At 43.7% G+C, this 21,017-nt stretch overlaps 3 protein-coding genes across 4 annotated transcripts; all 3 read left to right on the top strand.

Moving 5' to 3' along the window:
• Window positions 1-127: 127 nt before the first annotated feature.
• Window positions 128-4,714, top strand: si:dkey-175g6.2 (neurosecretory protein VGF). The gene is made up of 3 exons (XM_030361067.1): window positions 128-361; window positions 2,232-2,614; window positions 2,735-4,714. The coding sequence occupies exons 2-3, from the start codon at window positions 2,261-2,263 to the stop codon at window positions 4,223-4,225; spliced, it is 1,845 nt and encodes a 614-aa protein (XP_030216927.1). The 5' UTR covers window positions 128-361; window positions 2,232-2,260; the 3' UTR covers window positions 4,226-4,714.
• A 3,957-nt stretch (window positions 4,715-8,671) lies between these two features.
• On the top strand, window positions 8,672-11,270 carry LOC115547346 (uncharacterized). Of its 2 annotated transcripts, none has more exons than XM_030361520.1 (6): window positions 8,672-9,166; window positions 9,353-9,467; window positions 9,732-9,975; window positions 10,271-10,350; window positions 10,468-10,719; window positions 11,014-11,270. In XM_030361520.1, exons 1-6 carry the CDS (start codon window positions 9,126-9,128, stop codon window positions 11,059-11,061), a joined length of 780 nt encoding a protein of 259 aa, XP_030217380.1. In that variant the 5' UTR covers window positions 8,672-9,125; the 3' UTR covers window positions 11,062-11,270. The 2 variants fall into 2 exon arrangements, with proteins under 2 accessions (XP_030217380.1, XP_030217381.1); XM_030361521.1 differs by having other exon boundaries at window positions 8,697-9,166; window positions 10,271-10,344.
• A 1,614-nt stretch (window positions 11,271-12,884) lies between these two features.
• On the top strand, window positions 12,885-20,088 carry LOC115547097 (multidrug and toxin extrusion protein 1-like). Its single transcript, XM_030361066.1, has 17 exons — window positions 12,885-13,159; window positions 14,158-14,259; window positions 14,397-14,465; window positions 14,583-14,731; window positions 15,137-15,179; window positions 15,307-15,351; window positions 15,529-15,626; window positions 15,796-15,893; window positions 16,387-16,568; window positions 16,803-16,911; window positions 17,064-17,139; window positions 17,448-17,503; window positions 17,700-17,707; window positions 17,839-17,971; window positions 18,073-18,167; window positions 18,246-18,309; window positions 18,537-20,088. Exons 1-17 carry the CDS (start codon window positions 13,082-13,084, stop codon window positions 18,761-18,763), a joined length of 1,632 nt encoding a protein of 543 aa, XP_030216926.1. The 5' UTR covers window positions 12,885-13,081; the 3' UTR covers window positions 18,764-20,088.
• Window positions 20,089-21,017: the final 929 nt, after the last annotated feature.

Here is a 21,017-nt window from a genome sequence, read left to right as displayed (position 1 = left end):
GGTTCCAGTTCGACATGAACGTTCTTATCAATGGACGTGACGTCAGCGTGGCGGGCCGGTCGGGGGGGAGGAGGGGGGGCGGTCACGTGGGTGAGCCAGGGGTATATACAATAAAGTTGCGCTGACCGCGGCGCTGAAAACATTCTCTCAATTGCATGTTATTACGACTTCACATGCAATACAAATACACCACACGACCGAACAAGTCGTCGTTTTTATGTTGGTTACAGGCTGAAGACAGTGGAGAACAACGACACCTTTTTTATTTCTTAAGAATCAAGAGTCTATCCAGTCTTATTGAAATATTCTGGGCTTTAACCTCGTTGCGACTTGAACCGTTGATACCCGCGTGGGACTACAGGTAAGGACAATGGATCATAATTATTATTTTTAATGCTTTGTAGGCTATTTGAATTCAATTGATTCACATAGTTGTTCCAATTAATTTTTTATCTTGGCCGATTTATTATAAATTCAGGCCTATTGATATATTTATTTTTCATGTATCCAATTAAGATGTTGAGATGGATGTAATCTTGTCTGCCAAAAAAATGAAAATCAGGGTTTATTTTTAAATATTAACATTCACTTGATTCATTAAATCGTTTTGTAAATGTTTTTTAGTGGTAATTTTATTAAGTTATTAAATATCATATTTTAGGAAAATTCGCCACTAAAATTAGGGTTAACCGTCCGCCACATCTAGCAGTCCTTATGTGCGGTTATTGTTTCCGATTGGTTTTTCACAAAGGTTTTTGAAAAATAAATGCAGTCAAGATTTAATCATGATTTATCTCATTGGTAATCGACAGTGCAGATATTTACACGCCATTATTAATTGACAAATATTTGACGATCTTATTTCTTTAAACGATGGTGCAAGTCCAAACAATAAAAAAGGGGTGAAACTAGCATTGATGTAACATTAAAAACATGTTAACCAGTGGTCTCTGTTGATCAGCACGTGGTGTTGATCAGCTTGCTGATCAAATAAAAATGTAGTACACAGGATTCGGCTTCGCGGTGCATTGTTCATCCATAATTGGACACGACTGCATTCCGCCACTGCAACAGTGGACCATGGACTCAGAGTCGTTGCTAAAACCAAATAACAAACCCCTTCTCTTCCTCCGACTGGTCGTTTTGCAACCTCGGTGCCTTAACACAGAGCCTTAATAACGCACAACCATATGCCTACATTTTAAAATTGAAAATCGGTGCTTCAGAGCCCGGAGGGTTAAATCGCCTACCATAGCTGGCGCCTTTACGCATGACTCCTCTCCCAGTGCCGTCATCCTGATGCCTTCTGTGGTCACATCGCCATGGCGCATGGCACAACAGAATAGCATAGAGGCATCTCGGATTAACCAATATGTTCAGTTAATGCAATCTCAACAGAGACATATCGGATTAAGCACTATGTTTGGTTTGAAGCGAGGGAGCAGAACGCGCACTTGGAACCGACGGCGCTTCTTGCGTTTAAAGGAGAATTGGGACGTTTTCTGAATGCAATTAACTTTGAGCCGGGGGCTCGCAAGACTCAAATAAATAATGATGACGTGCTACCGGGCTATTCTTCTTATATCTTTTAAGTAAATCCATCGAAGGAAATCATGACACATATTGAACATCATCAATGAAAATGCTTCTCATTTGTACAAATGTAGTTTTTCCTTGCGCTTTTTCGATTCGATTAACGCATGCCGAACAGAAAATAGGCTTTTCCTTTTTCCATAATGGCATTCATCTCCAAACGAGCAATTACCTCTGCCTCTTACCGTTCTGCGAACTACTGGGATGCGAAGGCAAATTGGGTTTGTTCTTTTGACGCTTGGAACAGAAATTGTCACGAGAGCCTCAGCGCACAAAAACGGAACGCATAATGGGATTTATTTCCAAATGTATGTAAATGTATGCAAATATGACATCGTGAGTAAGTATTTTTTTAATGTATAAGTTGTTTCTCTCTCTGAGTGTATCTCGTCTTTATCCATTTATTCCATCTGACTTGACGTTTTGATTGAATTCGATAAATGTGACAGAAATGAGAGAGAAATATAAATATTCCTCTCTCAATAACTATCCAATAATAATAACATAAAATGATACATCCTAATAAAACAATATAATAATCATCAGGCGTTGCAGTCGTCGTCTCATGAAGGAGGATATCTGCCCAGCCTTCTCACACTGTGTCTCTCTTCTGTCCCTCCCGTCCGCACGCCATCCAGGTGCTTAACCTCCCTCCTGCCAGTTCTGCATGGTCATGACCTGTCGTCACGCCCCTTCCCCAGCCCACCTCGTCCTATTGGTCCTGCTTTGTGTCACTCCACAGCTGGCTGGCGCCGCCCCTGTGCGGGCTGAGGGAGGCGAGGGAGGGGCGGCCGAGGGGCGCGCACGGACAGACCTCAGGGACGACAGCCTTGGCGGCGTGCTCTCGCTCCCACGCCTCCGCCTCTCGGAGGAGGGGGCGCCGGGGCGGGGGGAGCTCAGAGATAACCCCCTGGACCCCGCGCTGCTGCTCAGCGCTCTGCTGGAGGTCCTGGACCGCCCTGGCGCCCGGGGGCTGCGGGAGAACGGGACGGGGGGAGACGGGGACGATGGGGGGGCCCCGGTCGCAGAGCGAGGGGCTGATAGGGAGGAGGAGGAGGAGGAGGAGGAGGAGAAGGAGGAGGAAGAGGAGCAGAGGGGAAGAGCGAGGCTCGGGGAGCGGAGGTATGTGACGGCGTCCCAGGAGGATGTGGTGCAGGGGGCGGGGGGAGAGGAGGAGGAGGGGGAGCCCGGGGGGGACGCTGGGTGGCTGCTGGGGGACGTGGGGCTGGCCCTCGTAGGGAGTAGAGACGGGGGGCCGAACCCAGAGGAGCAGGGGGAGGGTGATCCGTCGCTGGGGGAGGCAGACGACGCCAAGCTGCGTCGCAGAACCAGGGGCTACTTTCAAAACATTGACTTGGGTCTCCAAGACAACGAGATCCTGCCCCCGCTGAAGGGCTACAAGGCCTACAACACCCAGCTGGCCCGCGCCGGCAAGAAGCAGCACTGGCCCGAGGAGCAGGCCCGCAACCGGCCCGCCCAGGGGGGCAACTTCATGGACGACTTCGACGCCGAGGGCGAGGAGCTGGAGGAGGAGGTGGAGAGGGAGGAGGAGAGCCTCTCCCGCCTTGAGGAGGAGGCCAGGGCCCGCGCCGAGAAGCAGGAGGTACTGAGGCAGCAGCAGGAGGCGGAGCGCGCCCGCGAGGAGGAGCAGCGGCTGGCCGACATCGCCTCGGACATGCTGCTGCAGTACATGGGCCGCAAGACGCCGCCCTACATGAAGCCGCGGCAGAAGAGCAGCGCCGCCGCCGCCGCCAGCAACACGGCCGAGGACAAGCGGTCCGAGGAGGTGGCCACCGACGACGATGACGACGACGACATGGACCAGCAGATGATCGACCGGCTGATCGAGATCAGCAGCAAGCTGCACCTGCCCGCCGACGACGTGGTGGAGATCATCAGCGACGTGGAGGAGAAGAAGAAGAAGAGGAAAGAGCTGCAGCAGCGGCCCGCCGACCTCCGCCCCGTCACCCAGCGGTTCAGGCCCCTGGTGCCCCCGCCTCTGGCCGCCCCGCCCATGTACCACTACACGGCCTCCAGCAACCCCAAGAAGGCCGGCTACAAGTACAGGTCCGGCAAGAAGTGGCAGAAGGACAAGGTCAAGGCGTACAAGCAGGACTTTTGGTACAAGCCTCAGAAGCAGCGTGACTTCTGGTACAAACCGCAGAAACAGTTTTTGGCCTTCCCCTCCTATCCCTACTACCAGAAGCCATATCGCGCCTACTACCCTGTGTATTTCCCTTACCCTAAGCAACACTATTACGGCAAAGCGTCCCCTTCCATGGACCAGCAGTTAGGACCCCAGGAACTCGAACTCCCGACCCCCAGGCGCCGGTTCCGGTCGGGGGGGAAAGGTCGCGGGCAGGGCTGGAGGCAGCAGCAGTCCCCGCCCCAGAGCCCCATCACCCCTTATATCTCCAATTACATCCTCCCCCACCCACGGACATACCAGCCCTTACCTCCCCCCAAACCAATGACTCCCGCCAGGAGAGGAAGGCGCCCCCACTACTTCTACCCCCAGGTGACCCCCCACGCAGACGACTATGAGGAGGACGGACTGGTTCCTCAGCTGGACAGCGAGGAGGAGCTGGAGAACTTTATCGAGAGGATCTACATGAAGCGCCGAATGTACTGAGAGGTGTCTGGACCGCGGTCCAAGCAGAGCCCAACCCTCTGTGGGACAGATAGAGCAGATGAGAAGGGAAGGAAGAGGTTAAAATATTTAAAAAAGAATCAAAGGAGATGACGTGGAAAAGGGGATGTGTACATTTAAGCCCCATGGGAATGCGAGGGTTAGGAAGAAAAACGGTTTGCTTTTGTGTTGTTGATTTCTTCTCCTGTCGTTTTGGTTGATTTAGGGTCGGGGATGGGGAAACAGGGGTTTCAGGAAGAGTTTCGCCCTGTGACCGTATTCTGCCTCTGGATCAGTTTACATTCAAAAAACAGAACGTACCCCAGTGTATGTCTGGCTCCATTCAGGTCAATCTCTGATGTTCTTACGTTCTGTGTTTCAGAGTTCTTGGTGAGAAGGCACACACACACACACACAAACACGCACACACACACACACACACAGACACACACACAACCGCAAGCATGCACCCACGCACGGCATATGCACGCAAGCACGCAAGCACACGACGCACGCACGCACGCACGCCACACGTACGTACGCACACACACACACACACACACACAAACACACACACACACACACCCACACAGATACAAAGTGACATCAATTCACAAGAAAATGTGCCAAATGTGTGAGACTCATGTTTACAACAGTTTTTAATTTTGGTCTTTGACGTGTTAATGTCATGGTACATATCAAATATTACGCACAATACTCCTGTTTTTTTCTTTCATGCCAAAAATAACGTCCATCTATAGATAAGGTAAAAACCTTGAAAAGGTTTTCAATTTGAAAACATGAAAAATATATTTCAACTCAACTCCATTCTACAATGATTGCCTTGAAGTTGTTGTTATTATACCACCAACCGAATTCAGATCTATCCCATCATATCAACAACAACCCCAAATGATCCCAATGAGTAAAACCCTGTGGATTCCAAAAGCACAACTTTCACCATTGAACATCTCCAGCCTGGTGCTCTGAGGGTTTATCAGTTGTTATGGGATACAGAGGTTATTATAGTAAAGACATTGTGTTTCAAATCACATTCGCCAATATTAGTTTAGCATTAATAGTCATGGAGAACCCTTAGTTGCCAAACATCTATTGCGTTTTAATTGTCTTTCCAATTGTGTTACTTAAACATCATTAGCTGCTGCCAGGGCAGCTGTCTTTTATATCGATTTTATTATAATTTCTTTAACCTTTTGCATCCCTCAAACTCTGCTTTTTCTTTGTTCTGAAAAAATACTTGAAGTCACATATTTATTCTGCAGCCTGTCAATGGGATTGAGAGAAGACATGAACCAAGAGGCAAAACAAATGTTATTCATTTCTGAAGAGTTGGTATTGAAAAGATACAGGTTGGAGAGTCAGGGATTGCGTTCAAAACGTTAAATGCACGTCTTTTTACTTGCAACAAAAAAAATGAACAAAAAAATGAACAAAAAAAAGAGAAAAAATTAAACAGTGTGGAGAAATCAAGATGACTGTTTCTCTGAATAAACTGTGAACATAAAAAAAGAATTATTCTCAAAGGAAGATAGCCACTGTGTCTGCAGGTAGGCCGTCTGTCTGTCAAAGGAGAATGTTGTGGTCCATGTCACTTTTAGCATTGTAAGATGTACAGTGTGAAATAAATATTCCTGTGCAATGTGTAAATAACAGCATGATGATTAATAGTTTTGCTATAAGAGAAAGAATAAAAGCAATTATTTTATTAAAGCTCAGCTTTTTTTATGCCTTCTTCGAGAACGCCATGTTGGAAGGACTGAAGTCCACGGGGGAAAAACACACACCGTAAATAAAAAGTGGCTGAGGAAATAAAGGGGAACGCACTTGCAACCAACTGTAGCGAGCTTAGCCTATGAATCTGTTGCACCTAGAGAATGGAAAACGACACAAAGAGGTGCAGAGGAGAAGAAACAATATGGCAGAGGGCTGGAGGCAGAGGACAAAGAGTTATGAGAACCGGAAAGGGAGAAGTCACCAAAGATGGGTAATTTTCAGGATGTGTTGGGGGAGGGGGGAGGGAGAGGTTGGGGTGGGTGGGGTAGGGGGGAGATGGGCACTGCAGTGATTGATGAGTCACATGATTGGTGTATGAGTCATCCATCTGTACACTTTCCTGCGCAGTATTACACACACTACAACACACTGCACCGCCACACGCAGACACACACACACACACACACGCAGACACACACACACACACACACACACACACACGGACACACACATATAAACACACATGGACATGCGCACGCACACCCACACACACACACACACACACACACACACACACACACACACACACACACACACACACACACACACACACACACACACACACACACACACACACACACACACACACACACACACACACACTCTCTTTTAACTGTATAAAATTGTAGCTGCTGGCATTGGAGATAGTGACTGACTCATGGCCCCTCAGTAGTCCAATCACAGAGAGAGGCGCTGTTGATGGACAGGTTCTGCCATATCTTGTTTGAATTCCTCTCCTCATTCGCTGGAGTTGGAAGTGTTCTCCCAATGTGCAGTATATACACAGCCGTTAGGTGTCTCTGCACTGTTCCCGGGTGTCACTTATATTAACCATTATAAGCACTCATGCATATTAATGCATTAATCAGACTAACGACTACATTATCACTCGCTATTAGGGTCGACGTAGAAAGACTCTGATTGATGCGCATTGAGTGGGTTCATCCCCATCTATGAATGTTTGCATCGAGGAAGTTTGTTCCAGTTGAAAGGCATTGTACATTTCCCCTGGCTATTTTGTACCTACTTCCTTCCTTTTTTCTTTGTTCCAATTGGATTTGCCCTAACCTACCTTGCTAGCTTCACCATTGATGGTAATCTCTAAAATCATGAGATCATTTTTCAGGCAATATATTGTCACAATACATTTAAATGACAAAACAAGGTTCAGAGTCCAGTATTAAGTATATTGGGGATGTACTTATTATGGGATAAGGAACGAAAGTCCATGCAGAGACTTTCGACTTGGAACAGCAATTTGAATACATGACCTGGTTGTGACCCATGAAATGTGCTTCAGTCCAATCACAAACGTTTATTAAATAATGGGGATAATTCATTGTAATGCAAGAGAAAAGCTGATCAAAAACATTCATATTCTCAAGCAACACTTCACAGGTCAAAGCCCTTTCTGTATAATCCCTTTAAGCTGCAATTATAAAAACCCTACCTCCCGTCACTATATTTGCTTTAGTTTGTTCTTTGTGGAATATATTCCCCTTCTTCCCCGAAACCACAGCACAACAAGCTTTTACCAGCCATTTACAGACCAGACACAGCGTTTCAATAGCGCCTTGCCACATGCCTTTCTTTATTTATTATATTTTCAATCCTCTTTTCTTTTTGCCTTTCATCTATGTTTGCTGCCCTTGAACCTTGATCATCTTCTCAGTGTCCTTACCTTCTCTCTCTGTGCTATTATCAACGTCCCTTATTCTGGTTAATTCTGCCTCCCAGACAGTCCCTGCCCTGCTCTGTGTGTTATAGAAAGCCACTCTCTCTCTCTGCACCACTGTCACAAAGGACCGGTGAGTCATCGCCTCTTATGTTCCCGGCGCCCTCCTCCCACAAAAAGGCACATAAATACACGGAAAACACTCAATTTATCCTGTACCTGCCATGCCATTACAAACAGGGCTACACACACACACGCACACACATACACACACATCAACACACACACACACACACACACACACATACACACACAAGCACACATTAACACACACACCTTCACGCAAACACACGCACACATAAACACACACACATATACACGCACACACACACAAACACGCACACATAAACGCACCCACACGTACACAAACGCACACACATGAACAAACAGACGCACACACACACACACACACACACACACACACACACACACACACACACACACACACACACACACACATCTACACACACAGACACACACACACACACATACACACAAACAGACACACATGTGTAGGGCCTACATACACACACACATAGTACAATGGATCACCGGATGAAAATACATGTCTATGTCAATGCATTGTATGTTATTTGGAGCATGTGGATCTAACTGAAAAGGGAAAAAATAAACAAAATTGACAAGAAAAGTGATTGAGATTGAAAGCCCCCATGGCGAACAGACAACAAGAGAAGAGAGAGAAAGAAAGACTAATGCTGTGGCGTGGGTTTAACAGCGGGGTTTCATTGTTTCGCCTCATTGACGAGGCGAAGCTCTACCGCCATCTTCTGGACAGACCTCAGACTTGCAGCTTTGTTACTATTAAATTATATGTAAGAAAAAAAGAAAAATACCCTAAGACAAACAACATTTTTATTACATCTCAAATTCCACTGCTATGTAAGAAAATTATCTGCTGGACACATTTACATCAGAGGCATTAAGCCTAGGTTCCTATCTCTAACAACATTAGTGAACTGTTGACTTTCTGTTTTTCAGTTGTTAGATGGAGGTTGTTTCAAACAAAGGGTTTTGGAAGGTACACTGTAGCCTATATTTGCCCCAGGCGGTAGTATGTCAGGGTGTGTTTGACAACGGAGACATCAGAGCCCTAACCTGCTTGCTCTTTACAGCAAAGCTGCTTGTGAGCTATTCAGACGCATGAAATATTTAGACACTGGAGTTTCCGTTTCAGCGGGAGGGCAGTGAGAGTTGCGGGGAGGAACGGAGAGAAAGAGAGAGATAGATAGAAAAAGCAGGGGAAGAAAGGTGGAGAGAGAGAGCGACGTGCATCAGGTAAAAAGAGTCAGAAGTCAGCGAGAGGAGAGATTACGGTAGACAAGCCGGACATCCTGGGCGGGAAACCAAGGAGGGATGGAGGGAGAGAGCGAGCACGAGGAAATTTATACGCCACGGTAGGACGGTTGTGGTAGGCCTATATATGCGTGTGCGTGCGTGTTGTTGTTGTTGTTGTTGTTGTTGTTGTTGTTGTTGTTGTTGTTGTTGTTGTTGTTGATGATGTACTCAGCTGTAGATGTCCATGTCGTTAACCTAATCTTGTTCTTGCATTTTCATACTCCCAACTCTCGCCCTCGTTTCAGCAACGAGCCTTTAATCCTGGTTGACGGACAGGCCGAGGTTTTGGGTGGTGGAGGGGATGATGATAACACAGCCCCCCCTGCGATCCACGTCACTGAGGAGAGGGGCCCCAACCAGGTCCGATTTATTGAATAGACTCCATACACATTTTTAGATTTACCTCAGCAAAACTCAAATCAATAAAAGACCAAGTAATGGCTATACTATAGAAAAATATCCACGATCAAACCACCACCCACTAGGCCTACACTTCCATATGATCACAACTGTCACTCATCAAGGTATTTTTCAAATATTCTGAATGATACAAAAAGCACATAGTCTGTGGACAAACGCATGTGGTAAGGGGGGGTTGTTGATCTGCGCTTGTTGATTTTTCAGTTGGAAGATGCTATTGTTTCTGCCCCAGCTGGGGGAACCACAAGTGTCATCGACAATGAGCTGGACGCACGCAGTCTGGGTGATGCAGAGACATCGGCGTCATCATCACAGGCCCCTGACGTGGCCATGGTCTCCCATGAGGACCAAGACAACCGCCTCTCATTGTCTGACGGGCTGCTGGAGGAACACACACTCCAGACTCAACCTTCGCCGCAACTGACTTCACATTTCACCGGAATAGAGAGTAAGGTTTCGTGGTTTCGGCCGATGTCCTTTGTCCTCGCTTATTTTGGGGTTCTTCCAATCAACAATAGTGTCTCAATGTGTTTGACATGAAAAGTGTATCAGTGTTGACATAGCTTATTTTTTTTAAATCTTAGATCAAGTCTCAGAACCCTGCTGATATTGCCTGAGGTCTCTTGAGCCAGAGCAATGATGAATACGCCCTATTTTGGGGTTATTGAATTCCAAAATAGTGCATCTATGTGTGTGAAATGAAAAGTGCATCAGTGTTAACCTAGTCTAACTTTGCATCTTAGATCGAGTCTCAGAGCCCTGCTGGTATTGCCTGAGGTCTCTCGAGCCAGAGCATCGCCCTCATGATCCTGGACAGGTTAAAGTATCACTGTCAACATTCCTCTGTTGAAGTGAAGAAAAATTAAACAGTGACGCATCTGAAACATGGTTAAGCATTAGCAACACAACCTGTAACTTTTGGTCCAAATTTCTTGCACAGCCTGACGTGATGGTGTTGCAACAGGACTACAATTCTGTGACACCAGTGCCCCCCAGTGGCCAGAAAGTGAACTACCAGACAGACCCGCGGCCTCACTTTGGCGTGGCCTACTCCTCCCGCTCCACCGCACTCCCCCTGTGGGGGAGCGAGGGTCCGAGCTGGGTCATCCGGAACCAGGACCTGGTGGATCAGAATGACACCTGCCCTCACTGCCATATAGCACTACCCCCAGACACACTGCGCTGGCATGAGGTCCGCTCACACACACACATGCATGCACAAACACACACAGACACACACACACATACACACACCTGCATGAACTAAGATACATTCGTGCACACACACATACACACACACACACAAACAGTTAGTGCATGCCCGTACCTGCACAAACTAACACACATGCACAGGCCCGTTAACACAAACGCACACACACACACACACACACACACACACACACAAGTGTGTGTGTGTGTGTGTGCCAAGTGTTACAAGTATAACAAGCAAAGCAAAAGCAAACTGTGTCTTCTCTCTTCTCCCCAGGCAAAATGTTTGCTCTTTGATGGATTCAAGAGTATAGTAAACAATTAAATCTCCTGTGGGATGAAGCTTTCTCATGTATCCTGATCGATTTCACACGCCTAAAGGATGCTGTATACTCCTCAGGAAACACATCCATGACATCCTTGTACAAAAGAGTATTTTTTTTTAACTAGGATTGCAGAGGACATTGTCTGTTATTCGCTTTGTTTTCAGAAAAAATGTATATGTCACGGACACCAATAAAGAACATACATCTATGTCTGATCTTGATGAACAATCTCCACAAAACTACTGGAAGATGTATTATCTTTTAGAAACAATGTGGTATCAAACATCATGTCATGGTCGTGATTTCAGAGTTAATATTAGTCGTCCTACTGGTTACTGCAAACTGGTTGAGGGTAAAACCCGACCATTAACAATATTCAGAGTTCAAGCATATAGAAAAGCCTAGAAGAAAAAAAAAAAACAAGGTTGTGCAGAAGAGCAGCAAAGCCAGAGGGGCAAATATACGATATGATACACTTTGTTTATCCCTAAGATCAAGCACAATCAAACAACCTCACAGAGTACCAAAGTATTAAAACAGCATTGAGTAGTAGACCTGGCTCACATCCTACCTGACGAATCAAATCGCACCTATCAGGTCACATTGAATGGCTCCTTGTCCAAACCCTGCATTCTCGACACTGGTGTCCCTCAAGGCTTTGTACACGGTCTCCTTCTGTTCTCCCTGTATACTAGATCATTGGGCTCTGTAATCACATTACCAGGTTTTTCCTATCACTTCTACACTGATGACACTCGACAGCTATTCCTCTCTTTCCCCTCCGCTGATTGTAACACGCATCTCAGAATATCTGACAGTCATCTGCACAGTCCAAGTGCTGATGCTGATGGGCAGTCGGACCATCACCTAAAGCATACCTGAAGGACTTGGGCCCGATCCTGCAGATTTTCCCTCTACAACATCTGCAGGATCCAGCCCTTCCTCGCAAGGGAAGCAGCTCAGCTCCTGCTCCAAGCGCTTGTCATCTCCCGTATCGACTACTGAAACTTGGTCCTGGCTGGGCTCCCTTCCTCAGCGATTAAACCTTTGCAGTTTATCCATGGAGCTGCAGCAAGCCTCGTGTTCAACCTACCTAAATTCTTCCATGTGAACCCCCCTTTTCCGGGGCCTCCACTGGCTTCCCTATTTATTGTCTGACCATGTTCCCTAGAAACATGGTCAGACAATAAAATGAATAAAAGGTATATACGTACCTACCTTATAGATATATGCGTTAAATGTTTAGCAGAAAGCTTTAGCAAACATACAATAAATTTAAGTAATAAAAGAAAAAAGTACATTAAATCAAATAAAGGCAAAGTAAAAAAAGTGAAAGTAGCAGAAAGCTAAAGCAAACATAAAATTCTTCAGTCTTGTTTTAAAAGTTGTCAGAGTTGGGTGCAAGTCTTAAATCCTCAGGGAGATTATTCCATCTATTTGTTGCATAGTAACTAAATCCTGCTTTCCCATGTTTCGTGTTTACTCTGGGGATAATTAACAGATTGGTCTCAGAAGATCTTAGTGGTCTAAAAGGTTTATGTAGTGGAAGCATATCAGTTATATACTTTGACCCTAAACCATGTAGGGATTAATAAGTGAGCAGTATGATTTGAAAGCAAATTCTCTTGAAATACAGGGAGCCAATGTAACAAATTAAGAATTGGTGCAATATGTTTAAAAATGTTGGTCTTTGTTAGAACTCTAGCGGCTGGAATTTGAACAAACTGCAGCTGCTGTAGTTGTTAACTTTCACTAACTTAGAGGTTAGTGTTAACTAGTCAATACTCCAGTTAGAGTCCTTCTCGACCTGATATTTTGCTAAAGGATGGGTTTTCATCCTCAACACTTTCACCCAAGCTCAAAGTGTTTGATAGCTAGACTGGCAGTTGACCATCACAGGCCAAACCCATGGATGTATAACTAGCTATAGTACCATGCGCTTCGCGTGAAAGTGGAAAAGTGACACAAACCTGAGCCCTTGTTCCCGGACGGTGTGTGAGGGTCAGGACAGTGGACAAGATGAAACCCATTAGGAAATGGATAGCTGAGGAGCATAAGAAAGAGCTGATCCTACTCTTCAAAGTGTCATCTCCAATTGTAAGATTGAATTCACTTGTAAATGAAGCTCTGGTTGGTCGTTTTACGAATTTGTACAGAGCATTTGTTTCTCCTCGTAACAAATGCTTTTAAACATATCAGATTTGGTGGTAATACTTTACAATGAAGGATCATTAATCAGATATTGTAGACATGAGAACTAACTAACCATCAACTAAGACAGTTAATTAACAGTTAACTAATGGTTGGTCTTCATGTTTTGATGTATAAATGATTTAATATGTTTAGTGTTAGTGGTTAGGGTTAACCCAACCTTAACCCTAACCCGCTAATAGTATATAATAAAGATTATTAATGTGCTAATGTTAATTAATGTAGCCTTATTTTAAAGTGCTACCGATTTTATAATAATTATTAAGCTTGATATTTTTTAGAACCGTAATAATATTCTTCTTCTTAATAATAATAGTAATAATAATAAAAAACAACGATCAGTCAAATAAGAATTATTCATAGGTCTATTTTTCCTTGTTTATTGTATGTAATAGGACTGGTAGTATAGGCTTGCATATAAAAGGGGACCATTACTAATAAATCATCAACATCCACCAACATTACCATTGCTAATGTTTAAACCTGCACTGGGTAACTTTCTGAACCTATATTTGGTTCAAACCTATTTTTATGAATAAAGAACCCTAATGAAGGCTCAACTTATCCATTTATATCCTCTCGCTGTGTTCGCTGTGGCCATCTGAACACATGTGATGGCTGCCGTAAAAACCTTACACAGTGCAGGATTAGTGTATGCCCTTGCTTTGATTAAGTTTGTGTGAAGTGTTTTAATAATCAAGATTTATCGTCAAAACACTTTCAGAATTGTTGTTTGCATGAGTAGATCTTGTAAATATACTTCCCCCTAAATGTTGGACTATTATCTTTACTGATCAATTTATTATTAAATTATTCTAGTTGGATAGATGCCATGGTGTTGTAAATCCACACCATACGTTTATAAACCACCCTACTCTTCTTAGTTCCTTTCACAGTTGATGACCTTTCTAATCGGTTTTGTCAGTATGGTGTTCTGTGGCCACCTTGGAAATAACGAGCTGAATGCTGTAGCATTGGCGATATGGGTAAGAAAATAGTGCCTTTAACCTAAATAACAACCTTTTCCACATAGTCAATCACTGCAAACAGATGTTTTCTGTCTTCTACGTTTGTTTATGTCAAATTCGTGGTTGCAATGATGTTTTATTGAACTTCTATACAGGTAATAAACGTCACTGGTATCAGCATTGGGTTTGGACTGGCTTCGACCTGTGATACTCTCATGTCTCAGGTAGAGGGCACTAGTAGACATCATCATTTTATATAAATGATCCATACAAAATTGTCAATGTTTATAATAGTATCATGATTTCAGAGTTGTTATTTTGATATTCACTATTTACCACAGACCTTTGGTAGTGGGAATTTCAAGCAAGTGGGAGTCATTCTCCAAAGAGGAATCCTCATCCTGCTATTGGCCTGTTTCCCCTGCTGGGCGGTTCTTATCAACACACAGTCCATTCTAATTGCTGTCAGACAGAGTGTTACAATTGCCAGGTCAATAACATGATCAATTCGCTTACCTTGAATGGCAGATAGACCGAAACTGTGTTGATGCATATATTTTAAAATTACCGCAAAAGTCTTCATCAGCACACCCGAGGTCCCAATGTGTAACATTTAGCCCCTTCCAGTAATTAGGCGGGAAAAAGAACTCAGCGTAGCTCAGCTGTGTGGGGGGCATCAGTGGAGGGGTTTGGGATTGTAAAATGAGAAACGTAGGATGTTATTGTAAACAAAAAGAGAGGTGCGGGCTGGCCAGCAGTTATTATTTATAGAATATATCAGTTATTGCATGTTATTTTATTGATACAATTATTGAAATCGTCATTAATCAGCATTGACTTCAGATATGTCCATTAAGCTACGAACCTTCACATTAATGCCATTTCTTTTTTATAGATTATCCCAGCTGTATGTGGAAATCGTCATGCCTTCTCTGCCAGTAGGTTCTGTTTGCACGTTTGCACAACCCCTCTAGGTTCAAGAGCTAACTAACATACCGTCACCTACATTATTCATGTTTAATTCCTCGTCATAATGTGATCTCAGCTGTGTTTCATGTTTTTCAGGCTACTTTTATGTACCTTCTACAGGGACGATATCTCCAGAATCAGGTCATTGATTATGTTAACCTGAGAGAACTGGAATTCACCAGACTCTGCTCAAACACTAACATACTGTACCAATATAGAGAATTTGTAGGTATTATGATGCCCTTGTTTCTGATAGGGTTTGATTCCTACATTTTTTGTTAACCCATATCCTTTGTTACTGTTTGTGTTGACCTGTAGGGCATCATGTGGCCCCAGGTGATAACTGGGGCCATTGTGAATGTTGTAAATCTACTCATCAATTACATTCTCCTCAATGTACTGGATATGGGTGTTGCGTAAGTAAATAATTTGAATCCAGTTTCTAAAATGTGCAGATATCTAGTGATAATGGTACAGGACTTAGGGAGGTTCTAAAGCTTATTCTGTTTGCAAGCATCATTTAAATAACGTGTGTATAACATTTTCGGCTGGATTCTCTCTGTGCTGTGCTTGCACCTTCTGAAGAGGCTCAGCTGCAGCCAATGCGATATCGCAGTACGCTCTGGCCGCATTCCTGTTCATCTACATTAACTGCCGGGGGCTGCACCGGGCTACATGGGCAGGTCAGCTCTCTCTCTGATTCCTCCCTGCCTCAGTGAGTATCTCCACTCACAGCCGACACCTGCTCTCATCCTGGTCCACTCCGTAGCATGAGAACGACCACACCTTATCCAGGGGTTTGCTCCGGTGGAGGTGCTCTCTACTTCCTGCACAGGTCCAGAACCTTCGCATCACTGAGGTGACGTTCAATGTCCCTGCCGCTTTTGAGGTCCAGAGCGTCTAGAGGCACTCTATCCTTGCCCATTCGGATTGTATTTGTACATTATCCATGGTAAACCATTGGAGGCAGTCTTGGAACATGTGTGTCTTGATCTTTCCTCCGTCCCCAGACCTGTTGGCCCTTCTGTCATGCCCATACCAGGGTATGGTGCCACACCATTGAATCTTGGTCAAACGTCACCTCTTCAAACCATTTGTTACAGACACGATGTTCACAACAAACCCTAAACTCAGCTGGTAAACCTTAAACTCATTTTGTTGACCTGTGACCCCTAGGTTGGTCCCCTGACTGTCTGCAGGAGTGGGGGTCCTTCATCCAGATCGCCATTCCCAGCATGTTGATGCACTGTTTGGCCTGGTGGGTCTATGAAGCGGGAGGCTTCCTCACGGGCCTCATCAGCGAAGTGGAGCTAGGCGCTCAGGCTATCGTCTACGAAATATCATCTTTTGTTTATATGGTAATCTCAACAGGCACTATCTGATATCAGTGCTTCCCTGGACATTTTATTTTCCATTGGCCACACACTTTGGGCAGTGAGCAAAACATTTTTAGATCATAAACAGAGGGGTTCCCACACATCAACTTGGAGGCGATACTGGGTCTCCTCCCACGATACACAGGATATGCAGAAGGCACCAAGTCTCAAAGTGGGCCTGGAATTGCTCAAATTGTGGTTCATGCTTTGGTCCAGATCCCAACGGGAGTGTCTGTGGCGGCCAGTGTGCGTGTCGGAAACGCCCTCGGTGCTGGAAATACGGAACAGGCCATAATGTCTTCCAAGCTCTACGTCATTGTCGGGGGTATGGGTGAAACCCAACTATATATAAACTGCTCCCTCATATATGTGTCATTCTCATCTTGGTGTTTAATATTTGAAATATTTGCAAGTATATTGCCCCTTATTGCCCATTTCAACTATTACCTCCCATTTCCACCATTACCTCCCTGATAGCTATAGCGGCATGCATTACTGCAGTTGTACTCGGAGTCTCGAAGGACGTGATTGGATACATTTTCACTACAGACCCGTTAGTAAAAAAAAATCATCATTATGTTAATACACCACAGGGACTGTCTATTGCACAAAATCAAAAACCCTAAATGCTAACGTTCATGTATTAACTCCAATAAAGAGACATTATATTGACTCTGATGAAATGTCTCATGATTTTTATCAACTTTATGTTTGGCAATCAATCAGTAGCATTCAATATGCATGTGAATATTTACAATTTAAAGTTGCATGAAAATTTCACAAGCAATAAATTTACATTTTATGGAGATTATCTTCTTTGTATATATGTTTACTTTTCTTCCTTTGTTTGGGGTCCTTTAGAAAAATTGTTCAGCGGGTTGGTGATGTCATGATCTTGTATGGCTTTGACCATTGCGGTGAGCTCTCATAAAAGCATAATAAAATGTACCTTCGAACCAGAAATGATAACCTTGTAAATAAAAGGTTATCAAAAAAGTGCAGCAAACCAATGAAAGATGGCTGTAATAATAGAACGTTCAAGAACAGGGCTGGGGACATTTTACTTAATGTCCCCGGCCCATGACATGACGTGACTAAGTTTGATGTCATCAGTGTGTGACGTAAAGGGACTTGTTTACCTTCCTCAGAATGTGACATAAAGTGACATATTTTAATGTCCCAACAATGTTACATAAACTGCTTTTATTGTCCTCAGAATTTGATATAAAGTGACTGTTTTGAATGCTTGCAGGGTGTGACTGGAGGTGTAATCCGGGGTGTAGGAAAGCAGAAGGTTGGTGCACTGTGCAATATGGTGGGGTACTACGTCTTTGGATTACCAATTGGAATTTTGCTCATGTTCCCAGCTGGATTGGGTATTGTAGGTAAGGATGAGTTAGGTATTCTGACTGACTGGTATTGACTGACTGTTGAACCTAATTACCGAAACTTGTCAGCTATTTTGACCCTTTTTCTTTCTTTTCAGGTTTGTGGTCAGGACTATTTGTTTGCGTTGCAATAGAGAGTGGTTTCTATTTAGTGTATCTGCCCAAAATGGACTGGCAGAAAGTCACCAAAGAGGTTGGTACTAGAAACATGAATGTACGATGTAAAAATATATTATGCAGATGATTAATTGTGGTTCTTGTCTCTGAAAAGGCATTAGTGAGAGCAGGTGCACACCTAACAGATAGAAAGGAGAATCCTATAATGGAGCACAAGGGTAAAATGACTTTGATCTGTCTTTTTGATTTTGTGTGGTTACAAGGCACGCACTGCATTGTTATTCAAATTCTGACTTATCTTCCACCTAATTTTGGAACTGTATCTCCTCCTCTAGTTGAATCTTTACATTGTTGTCACCAATCCATCTGGGTCTGTTAGCATACAACAAGCTTGATACAGCTGCGTGCAAATGTCTCGATATAACTTCTTGCAATTGTCCTCCAGATTGTTGGCTGGATAAGGTCTGTGAGACAGACCAGGGGAAGGCCTCTGGGGCTGCCGATCCAGGAGCCACTCAGGTAACCCCAGAGCAGGGAGCCAGTGGAGCAGTGGTCCTCACAGTCAGGCAGCTGGCTGTACGCCGGGGCCTGGCCCTGCTGCTCATGTCCCTCCTACTGGCTGCTGGGGTCCTGACCAACGAGATGCTCCTCAGGTTTTTACAATTGACCTGAATGACAGAACTGCTCATCGCTCCTGGTCGACCACAGAAATGCTGTGGTCAGAAATAAACTCCCGTTCCCTTTTTTGGGCAGAAAGTTAGACTCTGATACCTACATTAAATGCAGTACCCTCATACTTTGTGTAATATATTGCCATCCATACTACAAACAACCTAACATCACATTCATATTATTGGTGTGTTTGCTCGAACCGCAATGTTTTTAATTGTGCCTTATTATTCCAACTCCTTCTTCTGCTTGACGTTCTCCATTATTCGGAAATGTTTTAGAGGTATCAAACCCAACAAATGCCAAAATGTTGGGAATTTTGCCTCTATGTCTCTTGCTGATTTAGCTTTTTTGCTGAATAAATATTTCCCATAGGGATACATTGAAAAGATAAAAGTCTGCAGATGGGTGTAGGGCGAATATAATGCCCGGTTCCCTAAAGCCTTTACAATGACCTTACCCAAACCAACAAGAACGGCCTAGCAATGCAGCAATGCACCAGTATATTAGCTTTAGCATTTTAGCAAAAGTGTTGTGCATGAACCAGTAAGGGCTGGCAGCCAGGTATCAAATAGAGAGAATCCGGTACCTTCTAGTCATAGTATGTCATTTGTAGAGAGAGAGAACGTCTCACACATTAACACAAAGGTCATAGGTCAGGTAAATCACCACAAAGGTAAATGTGTCACTCGAAACGTGCCTGAGCAAGACAAAGGAGCTGTGTCCTCACATCGTCCAGAGAATAATGTTCATGTTATGAGACAGGATGTAACCAGCTTCCACAACTTTATACATATCCTTATGACTTCAGCTGATGATCTCCGTAACACCACAGAGATTTATTGCAAATAACATGAATCAACAAAACATTTAAACATAAATAGTAAACAATTCAGGCATGTTTAATATGTATGCTCTCTACATTGTAGCATTTATTCCATGGGTTGGATCTGTTAAACAGGTCCTGTCTTACACTAACACTGCTAGATATTAAGCTGTGTGGTTGTGTGCGTGTTTGGATGTGTCCCATTCCAAATGCAAGTGTTATGGATGTGTATGGATGGTGAATATCACGATGTATACAGTATCAACACATTTTGGTAAATATGCACAAAGGTGTTGTGTGATTTGTCTAAATATGGGAGACTATAAATGTACACTCTAAAAAGTGTTTACTGCGAATGGTTCTTTCCATAAAGAAAGCAGAGCAAACAATTTATAACTAGTCTTATATCCGTTGACACTGGTTTACATATTTCTGTGAATGGCATATTTCAGAATGGCATATTTCCTCATGCGGATTGCTCATTAAATGTTAGAGAACTGCATTTGGTTTGCAAAAATAGTGAGAACGGAAAAATAATAATTATTATATATTTGGATAATGATTTATTATTGAAATGTTTAATTTAAGAAAATGAATAGGACACTTTGGAGGTCAGAGATAATGACAATAATAACATTAAGGAAGGGATACGAAGATGATAAGCTATAACTTGGAAGAATCCAAGTTGGTGTCAAGTTACTTATCAGAGGTGAATTAGTGGAGCAAATGTGGGACGCCTGCGGACAGCACTTAAGCGATCTTGCATGTACGCACGCACGCATGCACGGACGCGCCTGCGCAGTCCGCACTCCACGCGTGGCACAGAGGAACACAATCATAAAAGCTGTCTCAGGATTTACCAATTGGGCTATACTTCCTAGCACTGAAAAAACTGAAAAAAAGACGCTTTCTAAGGATAAGGAATAATCTCTATTTTGCGCTATATTTGGCTGTTTAATTTTCCTTTGTGATATTTGACATCAATGAGATTTAACCATAGACGACGTCTAGGGTCCCACCCACCGGGGGGAATATAATGCATGACCCAGTTCCGTTATGGGGTTGAAGGGAACGGGATTGACGTTAGGATTGCGAGAAAATCACACACACAAACTCAACTATACAGGAAAAAAGACACAGAAAAATACAGAATTGACAGGACTTACACGTTGTGAAAATGTATGATCTAAACAATAAAAACCTATAGATATTTTATGAATAATAATTAAGAAACTAAATCCACAACGTTCATACAACTGTCACATGTGTCTCGGTATGACGACAGGTTTTAAACGAGATTGTAACTAATCAAGAAAGTTGGGTTTTAAATTAACCTTTACAAAAATGCATTCAGCCTATAGTTTATTTATTGTATTTAGAAAATTCAGATCACCAGACCATGGATGCGATTGGTTATGAAAAATGTCATGC

This window comes from Gadus morhua, chromosome 7 (genome assembly GCF_902167405.1).
Source record: "Gadus morhua chromosome 7, gadMor3.0, whole genome shotgun sequence".
Taxonomy (NCBI): domain Eukaryota; kingdom Metazoa; phylum Chordata; class Actinopteri; order Gadiformes; family Gadidae; genus Gadus; species Gadus morhua.
Note: the sequence above shows the minus strand (reverse complement) of the source record. Positions and strands in the feature narration are given on the sequence as shown.

Bases quoted from the DNA above. Each gene is read 5' to 3' on its own strand.
- si:dkey-175g6.2 (XM_030361067.1), top strand. From the start codon at position 2,261: ATGGTCATGACCTGTCGTCACGCCCCTTCCCCAGCCCACCTCGTCCTA. The intron at 2,615-2,734 runs GTCGCAGAGCGA...ACGGCGTCCCAG, and splicing joins GGGACGATGGGGGGGCCCCG to GAGGATGTGGTGCAGGGGGC.
- LOC115547346 (XM_030361520.1), top strand. From the start codon at position 9,126: ATGGAGGGAGAGAGCGAGCACGAGGAAATTTATACGCCACG. The intron at 9,468-9,731 runs GTCCGATTTATT...TTGATTTTTCAG, and splicing joins AGGAGAGGGGCCCCAACCAG to TTGGAAGATGCTATTGTTTC. The intron at 9,976-10,270 runs GTAAGGTTTCGT...TTTGCATCTTAG, and splicing joins ACATTTCACCGGAATAGAGA to ATCGAGTCTCAGAGCCCTGC.
- LOC115547097 (XM_030361066.1), top strand. From the start codon at position 13,082: ATGAAACCCATTAGGAAATGGATAGCTGAGGAGCATAAGAAAGAGCTG. The intron at 13,160-14,157 runs GTAAGATTGAAT...TACTCTTCTTAG, and splicing joins TCAAAGTGTCATCTCCAATT to TTCCTTTCACAGTTGATGAC. The intron at 14,732-15,136 runs GTCAATAACATG...TCTTTTTTATAG, and splicing joins CAGAGTGTTACAATTGCCAG to ATTATCCCAGCTGTATGTGG.